At 44.2% G+C, this 26,056-nt stretch overlaps 2 protein-coding genes across 2 annotated transcripts; one reads left to right on the top strand and one right to left on the bottom strand.

Annotated features, from left to right (window-relative positions):
- On the bottom strand, nt 1–19,238 carry lhpp (phospholysine phosphohistidine inorganic pyrophosphate phosphatase; the record flags this gene model as incomplete). The annotated part of the gene is made up of 8 exons (XM_079182927.1): nt 1–675; nt 15,855–15,946; nt 17,088–17,180; nt 17,273–17,336; nt 17,427–17,580; nt 18,189–18,376; nt 18,647–18,794; nt 19,211–19,238. The coding sequence occupies 8 exons, from the start codon at nt 19,236–19,238 to the stop codon at nt 582–584; spliced, it is 861 nt and encodes a 286-aa protein (XP_079039053.1). The 3' UTR covers nt 1–581.
- On the top strand, nt 19,173–26,056 carry oat (ornithine aminotransferase). The gene is made up of 10 exons (XM_079182321.1): nt 19,173–19,277; nt 20,876–21,107; nt 21,251–21,475; nt 21,573–21,668; nt 21,868–21,995; nt 22,122–22,244; nt 23,193–23,321; nt 23,476–23,589; nt 23,812–23,956; nt 24,600–26,056. The coding sequence occupies exons 2-10, from the start codon at nt 20,894–20,896 to the stop codon at nt 24,758–24,760; spliced, it is 1,335 nt and encodes a 444-aa protein (XP_079038447.1). The 5' UTR covers nt 19,173–19,277; nt 20,876–20,893; the 3' UTR covers nt 24,761–26,056.

Genomic DNA, 26,056 nt, shown 5'->3' with positions numbered 1-26,056 from the left:
TTCAACAAGAAATAGCTTTATTGATATAATACTTGCATTCTAGGCTACACCTTGGTTTATTATAAGGGAGTGAGCGACAGCAACATTACTTTCATATACCAGCTAATTAATTAATCAATGTTTGTTAAAACGGTCTTCATACAGCGCATCATTAGCAGGAGTCTGAACACAGCATTGCTTTACCCTCCTAAATGTCAGTCAGCAGCTGATTACAGGCACATTGGTGTCATCTGAGGTATCTTATCTATTATCTAACCATGTAGTGACAAACACACAGTGCATCCCTAGGATAAAGGCATCTCTTCTAGACTTGAGTATTAGTTCTGCATATTCAATTCTAGTTAGTTTCACATACATGTGGAGCATCAGATGGTTGGGTGTTTCCCATATTTCAAGGTTTAATGAGATGTGACAGTTACAGGATACACAGTATTTGTGTTTCTTGCTTGAAATACCTCGATGCAGTACACCCTTGCTTCTGATAACATCACTTAAGAGTTATGTGAAAATACTACCAGACATTAGCCTGTATCACCCAGGGTCACGTAAGTGGAGAGACTCCAGCGTCTGCCGCCCTGCGCTCAGTGCCTTTGATCGAGGATCGCGTCCACAGCCTGAGCCAGGTCGTCCACAGTGCCGTCGGCCGTCACTGTCGAGTGGCTCTCGTCGCTGGGCCTGAGGGAGGAAGAAGCGAAAAGCACACGCTGAAGGACATGCAGCACGGGAACCAGCAGCCATGGTAAACAATAAACTGGCAGTTTGATGCTATCAGCACCATGAACAATACTGAATGTGTAAACTGGAACAGAGCAGGACATGACGGTCTAAGAAGACTCCGGAACAGAGCCAAGCTGAATTAGTCTCGATCTTGTTTACGCTCGAGGGGAAGGTTTTGGTAATAAATAATGTCTTTGTCCTATCAGAGTGATCATAAGAGCTCACTTATGATCAACAACAACAAATTAAATGTTCAGTGATTTGTTGATATCCTCACACAGAGAGGTGTCTCTACAGCTGCCTGCCGAAAGCCGCTGCAGGGTAGAGCATGCTTTTTGTCTCCATCACCAGCTGTCACTCAGTGGTCCAGACTTTCCTAATATATCTACAGGCAACTAAAACAGACCAACTGGGGACTTTAATGAGAACGGATGATTCCAGAAATACCCAGTTTCTCAACATAAAACCAAGAGAATCATTCGGAGACTTAGGCCAGTGGTTTCCAACCTGGGGGTGGGACCCAGAGAGGATGAAAGATTAAAAAAAAGCACATTTGTACTTCTACTTTATTTTTACTGATGTTTCTCCAAACTTGTATTACTCGCAACATTAGCGACAACTGGCCAACGCGGTCATCGCAATTTTGTCTCCATCTGGTTTCTCAAACAGTGAAAAATCGGTAGGAGTCCTGATGTCGCCTTGCCTATCTCCGCCCCCCCCCCCTCCGGCTGCTGCCATTGTTTGGATCAGGGCCCGGTGATGGATGTAGATATGGCTGTTTAATCAGCTGGTAGGGGAAATGAGATCCATTTGGCGCTGCACCAGGCCCAGGCCGGCATGCAGGACCCTTTTTCTCCCCGTCACATCAAAAGACGGGAACGCCTCCTTCATTCATCTGCAGGACTGCCCAGAACTCCTGCTCATTTATTAAGTGGTGCCTATAGATCCCCCCCCCTCCTCCTCCTCCCCGGGCGGCCTCGACCAGGCTCTGTGTGCCGCCACTGTTCCCCAGTCACGGGTTGGAGTTCCAGATGGGGAGGCTTTGTCTGGCCCTGGGTGTGCGGCACACACCACCATTAATCCTGCCCTCCGAGGGCTTGCAGAGGACCGAGGCAAACATTTGTGGGGGGGGGGGGGGGGGGGGTGAATACCTGAATAGCTGATGAATACCGAAGCCACGGTGAATACTGGGAAGCGGTGCCATGTGTTTACGCACGTCTGTCAGCCACCAGCGCTTGGGTTATGTGAGCTGGCCCGCTAATGGTCCGGGTGTTATGTCTCCTGTGCTGGATTACTCCCCACACCCTTTTATTTTGCCCGAGGACTGATGGGAGTTCACACGCGCACGCATGGGTACGAACACACACGTCCCATGGCTCTTACGTTTCAAGCGGTGACGCAAACAGCATCGACCACACCTGCCTCTCCAACCTGATGCTCCTTTAAAATCTCCCTTTGCATGCATGTGCGTGCGTGTATTCATTTTGCTGCTTTCCTCCCGTTGCCATGAATAATGAAGGAGTAACCAGGTCAATGTGACCATGCAAGATTCAGCACAATGCAGCTAGTGTTACAGATGAGGTAATGTGCGACTCGCAGCGCGACCTTCAGGTCAGGGCAATATCAACACACGTGAAGAGGTAGGTTTGCCTTCACCTGTGGGTGACGTCAGCTATGAGGAAGGAGGTGGGAAGCAGCCAAGAATTTAGTTCAACACAGCTGCCACCATGCTGAAAGACCAGAACGTTGGTAAATGATCCCACGGTTTGGGTTTTTGACTGGTGGGCTGACAAAACAAACAATTTCAAGACATCAGTTGGCATCTGGGATCTGGCAAAATGTCCATATTTCACTATTTCTTCACATCTCAGTCGGAAAAATAAATTGCATATTAAAAGGCGATAAGAAACGATCATTAGGAGAGCCCTAAACTTGAGTTCTGTAACCTATCACGTCAGTCAACAAGTAATCTGAATTATTAATCCACGTGCTTTCAAAACAAGCACATACTGTACTGTACACCCCTGACACCCCACAACAGCGGTGACATGACAGTGGATTCATTTGAGAAATGGGTATCGTGTATATACTGTCAGGCAATATAAGATTATAGAAGCTTAAAGTGTCATTGGGGGTAGAAATATAACAGGATACTCTGCTCTATAAAAACATAAAGATCCATTTTTATAGGGCCAGGCCGTGCCTCCGTGAAATGAAAGTGGATACGAATGACTCATACAGCGAGCGCATTTGTGTGTGAAAGTCAGCTGTGTGTCAAAGACCGAGAGAGAGACGAGGTACAATACAGACGTGACGGAGACGGGGGGTTTATTAACATTAGGGTAGAGGGTAGCATCTTTCTTCATTACACGGTCAGGGTAGCTGACCGTGGGGGTAAAGGCACGACAACCTGCCCCCATCAGTTAATGCTTAACACACCAGCACATACACAGAGACACACACATACACAGAGACGGGGCAAACAGAAGGAAGCAAAACTGTTGCGTACACCAGATGTCGATTTGCACTCCTCTCTTAACCTCCTCACCTTTGCTGAGTGTGTCTTCTTTTGCTTGACGCGGTGCAGATAAAGCAGATAAGGCCTACATGAGGGTGGAGATGAAAAGTTCAACCTCAGCTAAGAGTTCACGCAGCGCTGAAGACAGTGACAAATGCAGCACATTTTGGGGGAATACTTGGCTGGAAACAGTCCGGTTCCAAGCAGCTGGATTTCAACACGCAGAAATATCTTGTTTTTTTACGAAACGCTAAAGCTTTGAAATAAATACTTTGAATGCCTGTTGTCGATATTGTAGGTAATTTAGTGGGTGTAGACAACACTGAAAACTCCTCACTTAAAATGACTAATACTGCTACAAAGATGGTTCCTATTAGACTGATGTTAGCGATAGCGACGAGTGTCGTCAGGTCTGAAAGCAACAGTCGGAGCAGCAGAGCTCACGAGACCAAAATTGCAGTTGCACTGGTTAAAATAAAAGCAAAAGTCTTAATATGTACAAGGAAACGGTGTTGAAAGTCACCACAGAACATGCAAAACGCTGTCAAACTGCATCAAAAAAGGGGAACAGTGATAAGAAGTGGAAGATAACCAACAGGGACAAGACACTGACAAAATGCAAGTGGGCACGCAACTCAATGAGACCTACGACTTGAGTTTTCATGATGTTATTTTCCTCGGTGTAAAAGCCTCTGCCCCATATAAGAAAAACAAAACGGCAACACCCAGAGTATTGTGTAATGTGTGTGCCGTCACCTGGCTTTGAAGCGAGGACTCACATTCATGAGAGCTACGACAACGCCGACAGGAGAAGAGTCAGCCTGCCAGCGAGAGAGACGGAAAAACACTCGAGCCAGCTCTTTGTGTAGACGTGCCCTTTTTCATTCCACACGGAGAGACGTACCATCAGCCACAACACGGCCTTTTCTCACACGAAAGCAGACTGCATAACCGTAACCCGGAGGAGAACACAACCTCACGATAACTGCAGCCTTTATGTTCAGCCAAGCCTCGCGGGCGACATAAGATACTAACACAAGACAAAGCTTTTCTCTCCCCCCCCAAACCCTGAGGGGAAGACAATGTGTGACTGCGTGTGTTTTTCTGCCGCTTGTGTGAGAATGTGATCCCAGCTTGACTCGCTCTGTTGTGAATAAGAAGGTCATGGTCAATGGATATAAAACTTCACTAATCAACCTTGACAGGAGATAAAAGATATACTGAACAGCACCCCTGCACCTCATGAAACGAGGCCTATCAGAAAGAGAAAGAGAGAAAAATAACTCCAGCCAGTTGAGATGTTCCACCCTGATTTATCGTCACCCACTTCAGCTTTTCGTCTCGCTTTCTTTATTACCTGATATTTACAGAAGTGCAGCAAGACACACGATAACTCCCTTGAAGTAACACAGCTGCCACCTCTTATGTAAAACCGGCCAACTGAACGGGGGGGGGGAAACCACCATGTTACGTGCGTGTTATGGCAACAGACATGACAGACGCAAAGCTGGAGCCTCTACATCCTCCGCTGAATCCGTGGCCTTGCAGCAGTCGTGCATCACTTCGCTGTTACCAAAAAGTCTGTGTACTGTTGAGTCATGATCGGCAAACAGCTGCGGTACGGTTTTCACACTTTACGCAGATCAACGGTTCTTTCCAATCGAGCGGGACACAGAGGGGATTCCCTGTTTGCGGCACGAAGAGCCACTTGATTTTTTTTTCCGTCCTGCGTTTCTCTCAAAAGCTCTTCTGAATGGTAGTGATGCGTGCGAGTGATGCGTGCGAGTGTGTGTGCGCTTTGTCGATCTATCTTTGAGAGGACGACCAATTTGAGTCTTTACACCTTCACACATGTTGGCCTGTCATCACTTCTTCAAAGGCCTTGTTGATTCAGACTTTACGGGTTAGAAACACAAAGAGAAAGTATCCTGCGCTGTCAAAACCATCCACTGGAAACTTTCTGTCCTTCCCAACCACAAAAACATCTGGGGCTAAACGAACAGGACGTAAACCATAAACCTTCGCTTTCTGTCTCAGAGACACAAAAAGCGCTATGCTTTTCAGGTTTCATCTCCTCAAATACACATCTTGTATACATTATCACAATTTCAAATGGCTGTTGCACAGTGTTAGACTTTAAGTATTTGCTCAGCCATTGATTTCAGTTCATTTCCATGTATGAAAATCAAGTACCAGACTCTCAACTGTTAATCCATATTCTTAGCTATCCATTCCATCTATTTACCCATTGCTTTTAGCAAACCTTTTAGTCTTCTCTGCTCACTTGCTAACTCATTTTCACACAATCTCAATTGCAACATGTTAATGTGTTACAACGGCTTCCGTTGGACATAACAATTAATTGAATATTAAAATCACCGGTGTGGTCCTTCACACTGGATCTTCTATTTGAGAGTAAACTGTATGTTTCTGCACTGACCTCTGTAAGGTTTGGTCTGGTGTTCTTGTGACTACTGGGTTCAGTTGTGTTTGATGTTCACGGCAATTACTAAATAAAAAAAGTTTGCCGATTGATTTCACATTGTGAAGAAATTAATGGAACCCAACGGCTGGAAAGGAAACACATTAAACATGGTTTTCTGAATGGTTAATAAACAAAAAAACAGACCTCCATTGGCTGCTCCTTATCTCTGCTAGAGGCTAACAGCGAGAGGCTACATTAGCTGCTACTAGCATAACATACCTGAATATTGGACCCAATTGTTGGGGATCAAGATGAAATTGACAAAGACAACACATGAAATAGAAAAAGATGATTTCTCTGGTTCTGCTGAATGATCAATAATTTTTTAAAACAATGTTATGGAAGTGTAATGCTAAATCTGTGAACTTCTCTTCGAAGGGTATTTTGACCAGTACATCAACGCAAAAAAACAAATAAAAGTTTAGATTTCACTATAAAAAAATCTTTTAAACACCATCTAGTTCTTGTTTATTTGACCAAAATTCTTACAAGAGTAAACTCTCTTCATCATTTCACAGCTGTCCTGTCAGCATGTGCTCAATATGCAGAGTTTCATGTGACCCAGATCTAACCACACTCTTTTCAACAGCACGTTATTATTAGCGGTGCTGCTGATGACTTGCTGAGCCGTCGTTTATGTGTCTGTGTCTATATCTCACTGTGTATGAGTGTTTTGCAAGCAGCAAGAGGCGGCTGAGTCACCTGCTTCTGCTACAGCAAATGCAAACACACATGTGGAACCACACACACACCCACACACACACACACTTGCACGTAAACACGAACCATTACGGGAAAAAATGGCTCCAGCACAAAGTGGGCAAGGTGCCCAAGTCCCCCCCCCCCCCCGGCCAAGCAGCCTGTCTATTGGTAATTGCAAGAGGGATTGGATCCCCATTGAAAACAACTAAGGGCCCTGTGTTCATGTATTTAAGAGGCAGTGCTATGTTTCAGTCTGCCATCTGTGGGCTTTAGCTCTCCGATTCTCTCCCACTCTCACTCCTTCTCTGTCTCTCTCTCTGTCTCTCTCTCTCGCTCTCTCAAGGGTGGAAAAGTACTGTCGAGGGGCTCAGTGGCCGAGGCCCGGCCGGCTCCTTTGTCTCGGCGTGGGAGTCTAGTCTAACTGTGAAAAAAGCCCCAGTTAATTATTAATATCTCATTGACTTATCACGCACGGCAGGCTTTAGAGGAGCCTGCAGGCAGGGGAAGCTGTCACCCCGGGGTGGTGAGAGATGGTAGGCCAGGCTCGGGCACCCGCTGGAGTCTCACCAGGCTCTTTAACCCCTTTGTCATGCCACTGCCACAGCCATCTCAAATCTGTACTGAATCTGTGGTGCCCTGTTATGCAGATACCTTCGCTTCTATCTGATCCAAACAGAAGGTTCAAAACAGCCTGAATGAAACAGAAGATGTTGTAGATGTAGCTGGGGGGACAAGTCTCACTTTCCCCTCTCATTATAGCTTGAATGTACTTTGCTCAGATTTATCTTAGTGACCTAAGATGACCTCTTATCTGTTAAAACGAACAAGACAAAAGTTAAAAGAGTACTCTGCCGAAAAAACCTATGCTCCGCGGAGCAAATACCACCTTCCTGTGGGCTTAATAGGCGTTGTAACTTGCACCTTTGCAAATGGCAGCAACCTTTATCAACCTGGCTTCACAGGAGGTACGATGTATGTCAACAGTGACTCAGTAATGAGATGCTGGGTCTATTGCAAATACTCATATACTAGCTGTTTATATTGGCACGCAATTATGTTTAAAATGTATTATTTGCGATGAATGTTGAGGGATAACCATGCTAGCGACAAACCAAGTGGCTAAATGTGCCTGTATACACAGCACTACTTTGGCTAAATATAGCTGTGCTTAGCCATATTTGGCTAGATGTGTCTGTGTTTATATTTGGCTAAACACAAAAGGAGAAGTAGATTGGGCTGCAGTGGTGGTTTGAGACGTTTTTATGGACATTTTAGACTAGTTGCCAGGAGTCTTGATCATTCACCGTTGGAACGGTTGTAAATCCAAGTTGATTACGCATGGCTTCCTCTGTGAACAACAGCAAGCAAGCCTTCAGGAAGTGAAAGTTAAGATTCTCAAAACTCATGGTTCCACTGGAATAATATTCTATTAAAAGCATAGAAATACAAATGCAATCATTAGGAACAGAGAGACAAAGGGGCCCAAAAGACAAAGCAGTGTTGGATCCCAAGCCGACAACAGAGTGCTGTCTGAATGAGGAAATCATTCCCAGAATTGATTGTGTTTACATTCCTCACAGAACTGCAGATTCTGATCCATGGGAATGGTATGAAAACATAACTTAGACGCGTAAAAAATGCTGCCCCTAAAGACAAAACTGATATAATCTAGCAGATATGTTTAGGGTAGAGAAACATGCATATGAACTTAAGTTTATTCATTGTGAAAATTATAATTTCTGCAACCCTGGGGCGCTGAAAAGGTGTTGAAAAGAACAACCCCGCCACCACTCGGGACAACAAAGGATAAGGTGGGAAGCATGTAGCGAGGAACTTGACCCAACCAACAAAACCCAGCTTTCATGTGTTATCGGTTAAAAAGGAGGGAAGCCCAGCAGTGGAAATGGAAACCTTATGCAACATGTATTTTCCACCATGCAAACATCCTGACAAAGGCCCCGCTGCTGACTGACAAAGGAGGCTGAGATGATCATGTATACTGTATACTGGGCCTTCAGTGTTTCACCTTGGAAACAGCAACAAAACAAAAACTGTTCCAACCACCAAACTGCCTGTTTGCCACAGAACAAACAAAACCCAACGGGTCCCAATGCTCTTAAATTTCAGATCCTCTGATGATCCGGGGGGGACCTGGACACAAAGGAGGGCCCCTGCGGATGCTGCTTCAGCTCAAAGGCCATATTCTGCACATACTATGATTCACTGGACTGCAGTTAAAGGGTCTCTGCGGTGGCGCAGAGGCAATCTGACCTCAATGACACGTTCAGAAACGCTGTAGCTGTCAAGTTGACAAGCTTTTAAGCTCACGGCCCACACCCTCAGCGGAGAAGAGTGAAACGAGATAACTTCACTTCCTTCCCACACAGACAAAACTAAATGTGCCAACAGCGGTTAACAGGACAGGGTGTGGGACTGTGCTGCTGTACCAGACGCTGTAAAACGCCTGCAGGCTCGCTTACAGAGAAGAACAGTTCACTAAGGTCAAGACAGAGCAAAACATACACAGAAAGTGCAAATCAAGCACAACCTGTTCAGACACAATAAACCCAGTTCAACAAAAAACGTGCTGCAAAAAGAGAATTAAAGGATTTATCCTCGGTGAAAAGAGATGTTACAATCGTCTGGTTGACACGGAAATACGGTAAGTCACATACGTTAAAGACGGAACACTCCCTGTCTGACGGGCACACCTTTGAAACCGTGTACATTATCATAGCCATTGAGGCTATAGGACACCAGCGGATGGCTGAAAGATAAACGAGGCTGAAATACAGTCTGTACCTGAGAGCCAACCCAGGGACAGCGCTCGCTTTATAAAAAGGAGATTAAGCTGCAACCACAGCCATGCACGGTCGCCCTGCCAAGGTTCAGTGTCACAGATCTGCAGAAGGACAAAGCCCATCCATAAACCCAACACTGCTGCGCCGCGTTCGGTCTAATGTCTGTTTGATTCACGAGAACGGTGATACGATAGGCTGCTTATGTCAGAGGGGGAGGGAGGGGGCGGGGGGGCATCACCTTTCTGTTGACACGCGACGCCGTGAAATGTTCACACTTGTTCATGAACCCTTTCACTCGTCAGTCGGTCAACCTTATATTTATTCAGGATGGAGAGTCGTTAACTCTCCTTTGCGTAGGCGCCTTGTGCAGACGGAACAATGAAGGCACACGTGTTGCATGTTACACATAGTGTGCAAACAAGATAAGAAGGCTAACGCATAGAAACTGGACGTTGTAACCGCAATAAAATAATCAATTTAAAGAGCATGTATTAAAAGATTTAAATGCGGCATATCTCCACTATGTTCCAGATATATTACCATTGTGGTAAATATATATTAAAAAAAAATGTTTGGCTCAGTTTTAAAAACCAAAACCTCCAGATAAGTTCAACAGTGCAGGAAATCAAATTATGTTAAGGCAAAACCGTACAGTAGATCTTGCTAGAATGACATTCAAATCCAGGCAAATTATTGAAGTATAATATAGAGTTTGTGGCCACTTGAGAAGTGAGAATATTGTGCGAATAATTAAAGATTTATTACAAAAATCTTGACTGCTATATTATATTAATGAGATAAAAAAAGATCTTTCCACTGAAGCTGAAGCTGTAACTCACTCTTAATCTGTTAGCTCAGGCTGATTGCTTTCCTAATGAGCAGGGCTTCCTTCTATTCGCTGCGCTGATAATGGCTTCATTTGCATGACTTCATTATGGGGGGGGGACCAGTGGAAATCTGCTCTGGCTCTCCCCACTAATCACAGGTTATGTGCCACTCAAACAGTCCGCTCAGTCTGGGCTGCTAGGAGGGACGCTGGAGACCGATTTCTCTGGACCTGAGCTGAACTAGATTGATGGGGAGGACAACTTTACAGGTCAGTGGTGCCAGGAAGTCTAGTCATTAGATGTTAAGGAGTTCAGTGCCTCCTCTCGCACACTCTCACATGAAATGGATCATCCAATACCACAGCCTGATGTCTATAAAGAAGACATTAGAGGACTTCATCATGGCATCACATCCTTTTGACTATGGTTCCACATCCGTCTCAGGCCTGCTGGTTCTGATGACTACGATTACAGGAGTAGACGTTACAGTGATAGCTGTGGATATTTGCATGCCGACCATCTGGTGAGAACTGTGTGTTCCAACTCTTGTTACTCAGTGTACAACACTGCATGTGTGCGACAGCTTCAGTGATAAGGTGTGTGCTAACCGCTGCAGGCCATACTGCAGGTTACACAGTTCACAGCAGTCATAACACACATTGACATAACTCACCTTTCATCAGTCCAATAGGTTTACTGTCAAGACTTTTGAGTTGAATGCCATCATGCTTACATTTGAAGGCTATCATCCTGAAGCCACATTTCAATTGTATTGTTCAGACCGTGATTACATTACCTCCTAATTTCAATAGAGATGTCTTTTGTCTGAAGTGTCAACAAACCAGCAGCAAAATGGCTGCAAATACACGACTGCTGGCAGTTACAGCTGAAGGAAACCAAATATTAACATGAATGCAATCAATTCAGCTAATTAAAAGGAGAGCTACTGTTTGTTTGTCTTTGGTTTCACTTGTTAACGAACACTATATGAAATAGCTCATTTAAACTCAGCCTACAGTTAATCTGGTGTGACTACAAGAATAGCAACGGAGGGATTTTGCAATGATGGAAACAACATGGCACTGCATGCAGCATTAAGCTAATCTTAGCAAGTTCTCTTAACAAACATGCTGACGTTAGCAAGTGTAACCCACACACAGCACAGAAGAAATGCTGAAGGAAAACTAATCTGTATGGTAATGACATGGCAACTATCTCTTCCCCCCCCCCCCCCCCCCCCCCCCCCCACACACACACACACACACACACACACACACACACACACACACACACACACACACACACACACACACACACACACACACACGGCTCGCTTCCTGTCGCGTCCCTTAGTGACGGCCACAAACAGAAAGGGCATGAACCAGGGTGCGGTTTTGGTAAACTGATTCATAGTTTGCACCATCGGGAACTAGTTCTCTCTGGAGACGTTTAATCTGGCTCGGCCTGCTCGGAAAACAGTTTCCCCCAACGCTCACATTAGCAGTCAAGCGTCGGCCACAGGGAGAGGTTTACAATGTAAACCGTTTTGAAGATGGCTGCTGCTGTGTGCAAATGTTTGCTGTGTGCACTCTGCCAGATTCCAACGGGAATCCTAGTCAGGGCTTCCTCGAACTCAATGGCCCTCGTTCAAAATACCTCCCAATAACTGTGCATGTATACAGCGACACATCGCTACACCGCATTGTCTTCGGCAGAATTACAAATGACAATACTAAGGGGGGGGGGGGGGGGGGGGTGTTTAAATGAAAAGCCTTAAATCCAACTTCTTTGATTACCACAGGGAGACCAAAAGGTCCAGAAACTTTATTGTGTCGGCTGGCAATAGGAATCAAAGCGATTTATAAACGGTGCATGAAGAAACAGCACGATGTGAACCCGCTTTTATGAAGCTTCAAAGCGACACGGTTTTGTGCCGATGCAGCTCCTTGAAGATAAGAGAACAGAAACAAGAACACAGGACCAGTGGAGGTCACAGACCGCAGGAGAGGACTAAGTGTGAGCCGCAGGACAGAGAACGGGACAGCATGCTCATACTTTGGCTGCTCTTCCGGTATCCGTTTTTTTGTTAGCTTTGCTAAGTAGCTGTTTGCCAACATATTTGAGATATCCTCTCTATGGAGGTGATACGTCTCTATCGACAGCTTGTTCTAATGCCCCTAAAGGGACCACAAACTAATTACTGAGAAAGAGACGTTATTTAAAACTTCAGGTTGTAAAAGTTGTAAAATGCACCAACTGTGAGCGAAAGAGTTTTTTTTCTTTCCTCCATTCATGTGACGATCACGAGAACGAGGCTGGGCCGAGGGGCTGGGAGGCGGGGTTTACGAGGAAAGGCTAGTGTGCTTGCTCTATGGGCCCCGATGGATGTGGAAGATCGTCGGAAGATCTGTGTAGTTTAAGGTACTCGTTTTGCTTCATGGGCTACTTTCATAGGGATGGCCGGGGTCTCGCCTGCTACATCCAGTTCTCTTCAACATCCACCGGCTCGTGTCCGTGTGACGTCACTGCCAAGATGGCGATGACGGGAGCCACCCACTTTGAGCTTCACAACGGCTTGTTTTTGATATGCAATTATTGTAGATAGTCTGTGGTGTGGACCAAACTAGGTGTTAAAAGCACTGAAATTGTATTTGATGTGCATAACTACAGAGGTGAGAGGCTGAGCAGAGGTCGGACTAGAGCGTTGGCAGACTGTTCCCATGCAGCTGATCCACATCAGCAGTCAGATCGTCATAATCCCAACTTCCAACCACTTTTTTGGGGTTTAGGCCCCTCTGTGCAAACCTGTTCTACATTAAAGAGCAAAGGGTTCTCTGGCTCCCCTGAGGGAAGTGCGCTAACTTTGGCTCATTATTTAAGAACAAGGGAAAGTTGACTGTTAGCAGAACACTCCCCTGTTACAATTACCCCTATATTACGCCGATAGTCTCAACAGCCATTACTGGTGGGTATGTCACGTCACATGGCCACCGCTCTTTCATTTTATCTTCAGGAGCCATCACAAGAACATATTACAAGCACATGCTTGTTACTGTGCATCATGGGAATAAGTAGATAAGCGGAGAACCGGAGGATAACGTGCATTCATTCACCTAAACCTGACATTCTTAAAATATTGTAAGTTTTTATCTTTTTCTAACAGAATTAAGACCGATTATATAAAAAAGGTGAACGCCTCAATAATTCCATCTTAAAAAAAGAGTTTACTGTGAAGACAGTAAGATGGCGGAGAGTGAAAACATACCAAGAAAAAGGTTCCAGCATCTGACAGATCTAAGTCGTGCTTGATGAGTTTACGCAGTCCTCGCTGAGTAGCAGTAAGTCAAATCAAAAGCTTTTCAAAATAAGCCGATATGATTAGATTGTCTGTAATTTGTATCTTCTTTCCCTTCCCGTCTTGTCACAGGGCCTGGGGTATTTGAAGCCGTCTTTCTTTCCGTGCCTGATGGGAACTGGAGGCCTGCGCAGCATCTGGTTGACTTGGAAACAGCTGTGTTTTCACAGATCTGACTGAGGGTTTATAGCTGCTCCCGGCAAGCCCGGGTTCACTGGGCCCGTTTGGCTAAATAACGCTAAATCTCACGTCTGCTGCTCACTCGCAGTCCCACGGAAACACCCTTTACGGTCACTGTTTCTCCTCTTGTTCTCAGGGAATGTATATGGTACAGTCCAATAAGTCTGCTGAAGGATCATAGATATGAGGCGTTTATGTTAAATGAGTAAATCACAGCTCACTTCGGAGCCATAAATTCTAATTTGAGCCGCAGATTTTTGTTCCTGGAGCTGTGTCTCGGAGGCAAATATCCACTAATACGAGAGTCTTCTGTTAATACCCCACACACCCACAAATCTGACTAAAAGTAAGAGACTATAAAAAAAAAGTGACAAAAAGTGACAACTGTTGATCCAACTTTAACACCTTGAATCCAGTCCTGAAAATAAAACATTGAAAGTCATTTTACTGTACAGTACTGAACACATTATTTAACCACCTATCTAATAACTCTCTGTACGCACGTGTTTCAACACATAAACTCCATTCACCAATCAGTCCATAAATCTGAGCCGCCACAGCTGAAACACAACACGTCTGGTAACACAATACAGATTCCACATGTGTTCCTCAGTGGGGGAAACAGACCACCTATTACAACCAGTTGCTCTCTATACTCCAAAAACAGAAAAGAAAAAAAATAGGATGAGCAGTGATATTATCCAATCTGGTTCATCCTGTATTTATTGAGTATATCAGGACAGTGCTGAGAGTGGCAGCACACCGGAGCTGAACTGAGCTGCTGGGAGAAGATTGCAAAGTAATAAACCACATGAATTCTGCCCAGACTGCAGAGAGAGAGAGAGAGAGAGAGAGAATCTCTGAAAATCTCCTGTAATTGTGTCGACAGAAACACGGCCTACCTTTGGCGTCTGAAGTCACATACCGACACAGATATGTCCGTAACACGGGCATGCACGTACATGCCAGCGACATACACAAAAAAGGCGTATCAAAGTGACACAAACCCACGTATGCCATGCAGCCAAAAATAGCTGTGCTCAGAGAGGACAGGTTTGTACAGTGAGTGACTGTGCTCTTAGTACAGGATTAGAGCCGACTGATGCTCAGGAAGATTACTCAGCGTTCTGTGGTCACGTGACCCCAGACCTGCATGCAAGTGTGCAGCAGGGCATCGAGCGCGGTGCTCTTCAGACTGATCGGTGGTTTGTGGCCAGACAAAATGCGTCAAGGCCATGCCCCCCCCCCTCCCCGATCTCGCAATGTGAACAAAACTAAAAAAATAATTTGTGTATCCGCCCCGTGATTCGGATCCGCTGCTAAGTTCCCTCTCCACCAAAGTAACACTATTAGGGAAGAGGCAGGGGTGAAAAGTTACAACGTGCATTTATTTTGATCTGGTATTTTAAATACTGTTCTGTGAGTACTTACACTTAAGGCAGCTTCACACTTGTACTCCACTACATTTATTACATATAGAAAAAACATCACATAAACCAGTTACTGTATGACTTTGAACATGCATTATAATGAACAGTATATATGTGATATAACGTGTACTTCCATAACTCCTACTCCCAGTCATTCTTCTCTTATCGTCGAGCCATAACCACCACACATATATCTTCTAAAATAATCAACCACATGTTTCTGTAATTACGGCATGAGAAAGGCACCCCGGTGATCTTGAGATTTGGGATCATAAATCCTTTCGGCGACTACAACCTTGTGGGCGGAGTAGCATTCAACATGTGGAGAGAATAAAGATATTTTTAGCAGCTTCTCAATCAAATAAACAAATCTGGAATGCTCAAGAATGAGGTGGCTGGCTCACTGGAAGCCTGGGTGTTGTGGAGGAAACTGTGACTCACAAATCCTGGTGCAAGGGCGCCCTCTCCTGGTAAATAGCTGAATACATTTGTTATTCTGATTTACCAAAACTAGCTTTAAGAAGCTGTAGAAAAGAAAAAAACTTGGGATACTTGTCTTCAGAAGAGCTAAACCTTTTATTAAAACATAGAAGTTTAAAATATAGTGACGCTGTATGATATACGAGATGCTTTATGTCACCTAGTAATGAAGCGAACTTAAAAGCACAGATTTAAGTGGAGAACAAGATGGTATTGATCTGGTATCTTACTCAAGGATACTTGAGCTGAGCTCACACTGACATGGATGGTTTGACCAACCAATAGGGACACTTGTTGCCCAGCGGTGGGGCCAATAAGGAGCCATGTTCAGGTTCCGTAGATTGCAGGACATCACTAACCTGTATTTTCCAGTCCTGACTTGTACGCCTTTCATTCCGCAGCGTTGGGCCCCGCCCACGTCATTCACCAGATCGTCCCCGATCATCAGTGCCTGCAAGCGAGGAGGGGAGAAGAAAAACAGTATTATTTAGTTGAAGATACATACTAATAACATGCCAACATCCCATGTAACTGTGTTAGGGTTAGTTAGTTAGTTATATATATATATGCATTTATTTCACCAGGAGTGCCAGTAGTTATCGCCTCCTATTGTTCCTGTTTCCTACCTCCTAAGCCTCAACAGTACTTGACGGATACATTTCAGCCCGCCCTCCCTTCTCCTCCTGTTTCTTTTAGAAACGTCTCAGCTATCCTCTCCACTGACGAGGAGCTCCTTTGTCACACAAGTGTAAAATTCCTATGACAGGAAAACAACTTCCGATTCGAGAAGGTCTTCTAAAGAGTTCGGTAATTCCTTCTGAGAGGAATGATACCGGTCAATTTGACCATCTCTGCACGAAAGCATGGGCGAGTAGCGGAAGGCTCATGTAGCTTTGGATATATCCGTCTCGGAAAAAGACAAGAGATCCAGAGAAAGGAGAGAGGATTTGGCTGAGATGAACCCAGCTTCCTCAACAGTGCCAAGTACAGAAATAGATAAGCTTAGAGAGACTGTGGCACATTCTTTATACTTGTGATTCACTGAGATGGGTAGACACCAGGGACACATGTTCAGACACCTGCTAAGAAAAAAAAAGAGTGTACAAATGACCAGGCAGGTGCACCAGCGTGTGTGCTGATGAGGGACGACACAACAGGTGGCTGCTGTGAATGGGGGAGGGGGAAAAGACAAATAAACATCTTGTAAAAGTAATGGCCGTTAATATTGAAAATAATCTGCACAACATACTCGTCTGTGGACGTTGAAATGTGGGCTGGAATTAAGTTTCCCGACACACACACGTATATACTGTATATTTGCAGCGCTACAAAAGGGAAAACAACACAACACCAAGCTGAATTTGTCAGCCTGATTAAATCACAAACTTTATTTACTGGTTTGTACGCGGCGAGAATTGTAAAAATATCAGTTACTTAACAAAAACTCTGTGCTTGGTTCACTTCAAAGTGAAGACATGTTGCTTCTCTTTCTTCCGCAGTGGTATGTGCAGTCGGTTGCACAACAGTAATTTACCATTGTAGTGTTTTTCCAAGTAATTGCAATCTGCGTTGTTGTTGTTGTTGTCACGTACCTCATGCGGTTGAAGGCCCATGTCATTGAGAACACTCTGGAAGAATGTTGGGGATGGCTTTCCAACCACTTCAGCCTTTAAATCGCAGGCATACTGGAGGGAAGCAAACGCAAACCAATACGAGTCATCGTTCAGAACTGCTGTTCTTAATAAATGTATCAATGCAAACAAAGCACCTACTGTACCTCCAGAGCCTTCATGTACGCCCCGACATCTAGATTCAAACCATCGGTCTCTTTGTAGTACCTCCTATGACGAGATCACAAATACTTTGTTTATCATAATCAGTCAGAATATGCAATATAGTTATGCCTACTGACTGCTAAAATATGCTCTTACCCTTGGCCCAGAGAGAACAGCACTGGCTTCTCCAGGCCTATAAGGACCCTGAATGCCTCGTTCAGGTTCTGGTAGGAAAACCTTTCAGCTGCGTCTCCAATCACCACACAGTTTGGGTTGGTCTTGTCAACGCTGTCAAACTCGGGGAGAAGTCCTGCATGAGAGTAAACATACCTTTTAGGATCGAGTCATTTAAAGGATAAGTCTGATGATATTATATATTTTTACATATTGTCAACGAATCCCATGAGAGGACCAAAATCTGAGTTAATTCCTCAAAAACTATTAATAATGCATCACTGGGCCTAAATGATGCACTGGGTGACATGTTGCTGTATTACAGAGAACATGGAGGGAACGGTAGTTTGTAGATTCTGTCCAACATAGACTGACCTGCTGCCTCGAATACTCTGGTATTACTTGAAACTACAATGTTGTTTTAAGAAGATATTTTGAAACCATCTTGCACCAGGTGAATACAATACCCGCGTGGAGGCTGGTAATGAAACGAATGAAAACGAAACTACAAATGTAAGTCGATTATCATGATTTACATATTTTGTAGGAACCAGTGGGTTTGAGGCCGAGAGCCACAGACAGACTGGTAAACACCACTTCTGATGAAATCATGTTGACTTAAAAATTGTGCGTTTCGCTGTGTCACACATGGCAATTAAATCTATTTTGTATAGCACTAAGTATAAGGTCAGACACACTGAGAATAACCAGGGAGTTTACTGTCAAAATGCAATAAGTCTTTACCATCATACACAAGCAGGTGAGGCCGTAAAGCCCTCTCCTTAAGGACAGCTACGGCTGCAGGAGCAGGAGAGAAGACCTCAGACACCAGGATGTCAAAGCCCAGTCTCTGGAGCTTGGCGACAAACGTGTCTCGGGCGGCCTGGGTCTCATTGGTGCAGAAGCGCAGCTGCAGGTCGGAAGCCTTGAGCCTTTGAACAAAGGGGGACAAGGGGGGGGCAGATTGAGGAAGGAGCACCATGTTTGCGGCAACACAGTGACACTGAGATGGAGACAGCTCCTGCAGCTTATGCAACACTGGTTTAAATCATGCGTGCACATTGCCCCGTTAGGAGTCTAGCAATGAACTGCTAGTATCCTTAAGTTAGCAACACCATCATGGATAACCGAGTGCGTGCACTTTAGTCCATGTGCTGGACGTGCAAGCAGCTCAAATCTCTTGACAACGACTATTCACTCACTTTTTCACGGCTTCGACCGAACCAGGAATGGCAACCCCGTCGCCCTCCCCGCTGTCATACAAGACGCCACACAGGTCCAATATGACACCTTTCAAACTCTTCGCACAGCCCGGCCAGCCCGTGTTAGCAGCCATGACGAAATACCAGCCTCAAAAGGCGCATGCGCGTAAATCGTGGCAGGCAACCTATCACGCTCTCGTTACATTAATTTCGCAACAGTTCATATTAATACGCCATACAGTCTGTGTAATGTAGTCGTATTTATAGGCAATATACAGTCGGAGTGAATTCCTGACATGCTGCAGTATTGAGGTTTTACATGATTTTATATGATTTTATATGATTTTATATGACTGATTTCAACAAGTGTGTGACTGAAAACATTTTTAATTAGTGATCACTGTGATGACTAGAGCTGATGATGTTGTTTATGTTAAACTAATCGATCTTGTAATCATCGGAAACAGTTGCAACATGGAGGCGTGTCCTCTGACGCAGCCACGCGCGTGTCTAGTCCTGTCCCCCACCCACCGGCATTTAATAAGCAGGAACCTTCAGCTTCACCCATCAGGACCGGGACGGGACGGGACATCACTCTAGAGGCTGATTATCGTCGCTTCACTTCTTTCTGGTAAAGTTTCACTTCCCTCCGCGTCTCCTCTCTCCTCTTCGCAAAGCGCTTGCTTGGTAATTCAGGGGATGCGCGTGAAGTATCTGGAATCAAGCAGGTGCTAATGTTAGCTAGCTAGCTCGCTGGTACTAACTAAACATGTGTGTTGGTTTAGCGCCGCTCTCAAAAGCGTTTACACTCTGTCGGGCGAGAGGGAGCATTCATTCATTTAACACCGACTGTCATATTTAGCTTGAGAGTTTTGTAAGAGCGTCAAGTTATGTACCATGATGCAATCTTATGTAACCCAAAATGGGATACGGAGAGCTGCTTAAAAGCGACTTGTGATCTAGGAACTCGTCCTCCTGGTCCTAATTTAGCGTCTGGTTATGAAGAGACTGTTGTGGGTGTGTCGTGGAGGCAGCTCCCCAGGAACCTATCACCGCTCTTGGGAACTGGCAAGAGTCCAATGCCCTTGATGTGTCCCAGTCCAGGTGCTGCCTGTTGGCTGTTATAAAGTTATTGACTTATGTGTATCTCTACGCAGTTTGTTTTCTTTTGCTGCAAATGTCATGGAATTTCAATACAAGTCAGTGCCACGACACCATGAAGACCACAAGTCATAGTGCTACATAGTTAAACGTTTACAAAGTAGCACTGCAGCGAGACAAGTAGTACTTGTTATAGTGGTCGATAACAGCAAAGGTCAATTTTTAACTAAGTCTACCTTTTTGATTGCAAACCAAATAGAAAAGTGTGGAACATCACGGCTGAGTTGTCGTGCTGCTGTGGGGTTAGCTGTTGTTAACCCTCCCAAATAAAGTATGTGCCTCTTTTGTGTTTCATGTGAAAGAGAAATGCGTTGTTCAGCAGACCTGCAAAGCTGGTGTGCTCTATTTGCGTAGTAGCTTATTAAGCTGTTGCTACATATTGTTTTCTTTAGGGGCATGTTTGTGCAAGAGCATCACTGCCAATGGCAAGTTAATTATAAGGGCTGGTTATATAATTGTATTTATCCTGTACAGGATTTACAGCTTTCACAGCTGCTGCCAGTGAAGCCTACAAAGGCCAACGCCTGTGTTTAGCTCACTGCGTAGCTGTGTATCTCTTTTAATTATGATTTTCTCTATCGATTAATCTACAGATTACTCTCTTGATTAGTTAGATTAATATATTTTTCTGTAAAATGTAATAGAATAGTTAAAGCTGCATGTTTTTATTCGACTAACAGGCCAAAACTCTGTTTACTTTAATGTATGGCAAACAAAAGCATTACATTCTCACATTTGAGAAGCTGAAACCAGCAAATGTTTGGCATTTTTGCTTGAAAAATGAAATGATTAAGCCATTATCAAAACAGTAGATGCGCTTTAAAAGGTACTCAAAGGCACTTTACATGGTAAAAACAGAAAGCAATAATATAAACAAGGCAGATAGATGACATTAAATTAAACTCCACTCTAAAAGCTTAGTTACATTTATGGTTCTTGCTGGGCTCTCTGTATATAGAAGTTATCATAAACCACTTCCTTGGAGCAAAGAAAGCCCTTACCGTATCATGAATTCGACACTGATAAAAAACAATGTGTGTGTTTTGTGTGTGTGCTCTTATCAAACAGACGTAGCAGCTCTCAACCATGAAGGGAATGATTCTCCAGCTCAGCCGCAACCTGAGCCGCGCCGCCCCTGCTCTTAGTCGCAGCGTCCACTCTGGCACACGTCCCGCCTCCACTGCCGCGACCAAACTGAGGATTGACCGTCCGCTCACATCGGAGGAAATCTACTCCCGCGAGGACAAATATGGAGCGCACAACTACCACCCACTACCCGTGGCCTTAGAGAGGGGGGAGGGTGAGTGAAGGGCATCTTATGATTACTAAAAATAAAAGTGGGCTTTATGTGTGGTTGACATCTCTGGTGACGTTCCTCAACATCCTACAAATCACTTAGGAAACGTCACACATCCTAACAACTCCGTTTTCTTGTTTACTCAGGCATCTATTTGTGGGATGTGGAAGGCAGCCGGTATTATGACTTCCTGAGTGCTTACAGCGCCGTAAACCAGGGCCACTGCCACCCGAAGATCATAGCCGCGCTCAACGCCCAAGCCTCCAAACTCTCCCTGACTTCCCGAGCGTTCTACAACAATGTGCTGGGAGCCTACGAGGAGTACATCACTGACTTGTTTGGCTACGACAAAGTCTTACCCATGAATACAGGTACTGTAAGGAAACATCTCGCACCGACTGTGCGAAACATCCTCATAAGTTGCTACGAGTGCATTTGTTGACATTTCTTACTTTTGTGACGTATTAGGTGTTGAAGGTGGTGAGACGGCCTGCAAGCTCGCCCGCAAATGGGCCTACGATGTAAAGGGGGTTCCCAAAAATCAGGCCAAAATCATTTTTGCAGGTAAGTCACAATCTTATGCTGCAAAAGGCTACGTCACGGTTATGGAGTTTAGTCCCATTTGTTACCTTACCCAGTGTCTTATATAAGAAAATCCTCTCGACAGATAAAGGACAAGGTGACCACAGGTTTCAAATTGCCCACATGATGTAAAGATGTAAACGGAACAATGATAAATATGCCTCGTTCGCTCTTCATTTAGATGGAAACTTCTGGGGCCGCACCATGGCAGCCATCTCCAGCTCAACTGATCCCAGTAGCTACGAAGGTTTCGGCCCCTACATGCCTGGCTTTGAGATCGTCCCGTACAACGACATTCCTTCACTGGAGGTACAGGTTCTGATTCTCCAAACTAGCTGCCTTGACACCCTCATTGTCTATGCAGTTGCGTTTGTCTGCTGATCTTGGAAACTGCTGCTTTTCTGTGTTTGAACATGGGAACATTCTTTTCTACAGAAAGCTCTTCAAGACCCCAATGTTGCTGCTTTCATGGTGGAGCCCATCCAGGGCGAGGCTGGGGTGGTGGTGCCGGACCAGGGCTACCTTACCAAAGTCAGAGAACTCTGCACCAAACACAACGTGAGTCTGAACAAAGACGCAGACGAGCGGGAATGAAACGTCATGTGATTCCTCGGCTCTACTGTAGGTTTGAATGTTTTGCGTTGGCCATCTTCAAAACTGAACTTCTTACCAAAAAAGGCTCTCTATGCGGCGTAGGAGTGCACCCAAGAAGTTCTCTCAAGCCCCGCCTGGTATGTGGATGTACAGCATACCACTCTAGAGACAACATTTTGTAGTTTTTATCATGCTGGTTTTATCAGGTGCGTGTGGTATTTCCCATATGCGCAGCTCCTAGGGCCCTGTTTGGCCTAAATAGTCCGTATAATACTGGTTCTAAGCAGTGCCAAAACACACAGCAGCCAGCTGCTACAGTACAGTGTGGCTCCACCTGACAGCCAAATTGATTGAGGGCGAACTGCAGCCTGGGCTTCAGCAGTTTGGGCCATTTATATCAATATATCGGCTTTCTTATCGGGTACAAAGATTAGAAAAGCATTCCTCACAAGGTGAGACGGGGTTTAAGTCAATTATGTGAACTGGAAATCACTTTCCAGCGGGCAAGGAGCAGAAGAGGATAAGAAAAGCTAAGTCTAGGTGTTTTTAAATATAATATCAAATGATTTGTACTTTTTTTTTACACTCCACGAACTCCCTGTTTACCGTGACAATTTCTATGTTCACGTTGAAGAAACACACTCTGTAACTCTGTAACAGCGTTACACATTCAGGGATTGCGCAATGCTGAACAAGTTGTAACAAGAAAGCGTTAGTTCTAGGATACTCAATCCAAACTAACAAAATCAAAACGCTCCTTAGCTCCTTGTGATTATACATGAATGAATGTCTGCTAATATATCCTACACACTGTTTAAGTTTATGGATCTACAGGCCCAAAAAGAAACCTAGGGCTGTGGTGATGACTACAGTGGGGCTTTGAGATACTAAAGACCTCTGTGTTTTGTCCAGGTGTTGTGGATCGCTGACGAGGTGCAGACGGGCTTGGCGAGGACCGGCCGGCGCCTGGCCGTGGACCACGAGGAAGTCCGTCCAGATATCGTGGTTCTGGGCAAAGCTCTTTCTGGAGGAGTTTACCCTGTAAGCATTTTTTGTTGTCGTTCGCTCACACGTCCTGTCATGTTATGGTTTTGTTTTTGCAAGTAGAAGACTCTGGGTCATGAGTTTGACAGGAGTATAGATCATAGTAGTTGTGTAACCTTTAGTTTCACTGATCTGTGTTTGTGTGCCTCAGGTGTCTGCTGTGCTGTGTGACGATGAGGTCATGCTGACCATCAAGCCCGGAGAACACGGCTCCACGTATGGCGGTAACCCCGTGGCCTGCCAGGTCGCAATCGCCGCGCTTCAGGTCAGCGTTTAAAATGCACTTCATTGATAGATTCTTTGTCTATCTACCCTTTAACAACTCATTGCTACTTCTGTTTTTTGCCTTTTTTGTTTAAATTGATTAAATGGAGGGAACTCCCACTGTGATATGCAACATACCACAAAGTTACCTTCAAAGCCAATTTAACATGAGAAGAAAAGTATGCAAGTCACATTGATGTCCTACATCTGTTCTTGTTTGCAGGTGATTGAGGAGGAGAAGCTGGCAGAGAACGCTGAAAGGATGGGAGTGCTGCTGCGGAGCGAGCTGAGTAAACTGCCCAAAGACATTGTGACAGCAGTCCGAGGGAAAGGCCTCCTCAACGCCGTCGTCATTAAAGAGACTAAAGGTACAGTACTCAAGTATTGTAGAACCGCAGCGCTATTGGTGACCACTATCTGGTAACTAAAGTAAAACAATTCCCAGCTAATGGGCTTTAGTTTTGTACATGACGCATGATCTGGTCAACCGTTTTTTAATTTACAAAATAAAGCCACGCTTTCATTAAATAAGCAAATCCACACTTTGAGGACCGGTGTGTAGGATTTAGTGGCATCTAGCAGTGAGGTTGCATGTTGTAACCAACTGGATTTTATATATATATATAATATATTCTATTCCTGCCAATAGAGCCCCCTTAACCCTTAAATAACTATTTAGATTTGCACTCTTTGAATGACAGACAATTCAATTAGTACCAAATGTTGTCTGTACTGAAAATCAGCATCAAGACTTGAATTTATGTCGGTTTTGAAGGCAGTGTTGGTTAATATGACTGGAACACATTTTTTTCTGGGAGCCTAGACTATATTGAGTCTTTGCTGTTCATCTTTACTGGTTAAAATGTAACACATTTAAAAGTGAGATGTCAAACCTATTAGAAAAACCTTTCTCCAGCATTCTTTATAAGACACATGAAGAGTAGAACACTATTGGCACCTTGCAGTCACTCAATCTGACCTTTTTTTTTTTTTTTACAACAATCCTCACAGACTATAACGCCTGGAAGGTGTGCTTGCAACTTCGTGACAACGGACTGCTGGCCAAGCCCACCCACGGTGACATCATCCGCCTGGCCCCTCCCCTCACCATCAAAGAGCACGAGCTGCGCGACTCCATCGATATCATCCAGAGAACCATCTTGTCCTTCTAAACTACAACCCAAAGTACTCGACAATACACGGACAACGTTCCACCTGATAATCATAATCTGCAGGTTGTATTACGGTAGAAATACAGTATAGAGACTGTGTGGAGTGTGTTATGAGGCTATATGGACACTTGTGTACAGAAAAAAACAAACTGCTGTAAAGAAAAAGTTGTGATAGACTGCAACACAAAACTATTTTGAATGTTCTATATTTAATTCTTAAGGCTGACCCGAATCCTTTGAAGCTTTAACCAAGTGAATCAGAGTTTAAATCTGTATTTTAATGCATATTTTACTTGTTTATTTTTTTAAATATAGGTCAAACATTGCCCCAAAAATCCCAAATGGCAATCTCACAATATATCAACGTGAATAATTATAATAATAATTATATATATTATAGCGCTATTTGTTGTCCACACAGCAGAGGAGATCAATAGACAGACAGTCTCAACAAATCCAGGTCTTTTATTTAATATGTTGAAAGAGGTCACAGTGTATTTATTCAATGGCATATGAGCAAGTTCATTTTTGTGGACTACCGCTGTAATTTCCTTAATGCACATTAAGCTGTTTTCGTTTAAATAAACGGGTATCCTTGAAGTCTGATTTGCCCTCATCAGAGAATAGCAAAATAAATAGCTTCGAAGTCCCAAAAGTATTCGGGACAGCCCTAGATATACATTATATACATTCATTGATGTAAATAGTCAAAGTGCTTTTCTTCATTTTAAAACGGTTATGTGATGTTTTCAGGGATGCATGCAGTCTAAAGTTACAAAGATTTTTATTAAAGTTTCTCCTCTGAGGCATACGATAAAGTCTGACCGACTGATGTGCAGGACTTTAAAAGTTGAAAGTCCACTGAAATATAATCTTGTTTGCAGTCAATATATCAAACCGAGTTGACTAGTATCGTAAACACTCTGCTGAACTACTGCTGTCTGCGAACATGAACCTTGTGAGACCAGCCTTGTTGCATAGAGGGCCAGCTAGTCTGGGTATTTTTAAGAGCTCCAGAGCAGGTTTTTACACATTTTGTAAAAGCCTTGAAACGTTTGTGGAATTTTCAGATTTCAGGTCTTGGAGAATGCTGTGGGTAATTTAGTGCAATTAAAATAAAATTCCCGGAAAACTTTTGAAGATATGACCAATGTCTGTATCTGTAGTACACTGTTGTCATTTAACTTATTGATACATGTCTTCTCTGTTACAAAACAATGTTAATAATGTCTTTCAAAGGCAATATTTGAGTTGTTGCATAATCCATTGATCTTCAAATAAATTATTGCAGTCTTA

This window comes from Pholis gunnellus, assembly GCF_910591455.1.
Source record: "Pholis gunnellus genome assembly, chromosome: 21".
Classification (NCBI taxonomy): domain Eukaryota; kingdom Metazoa; phylum Chordata; class Actinopteri; order Perciformes; family Pholidae; genus Pholis; species Pholis gunnellus.
This window is presented reverse-complemented; position numbering and strand designations above follow the sequence as displayed.

Coding starts and splice junctions, on each gene's coding strand:
- oat (XM_079182321.1), top strand. CDS start 20,894: ATGAAGGGAATGATTCTCCAGCTCAGCCGCAACCTGAGCCGCGCCGCC. Junction 21,476..21,572: donor AGTCTTACCCATGAATACAG/GTACTGTAAGGA, acceptor GTGACGTATTAG/GTGTTGAAGGTGGTGAGACG. Junction 21,996..22,121: donor ACGACATTCCTTCACTGGAG/GTACAGGTTCTG, acceptor TCTTTTCTACAG/AAAGCTCTTCAAGACCCCAA.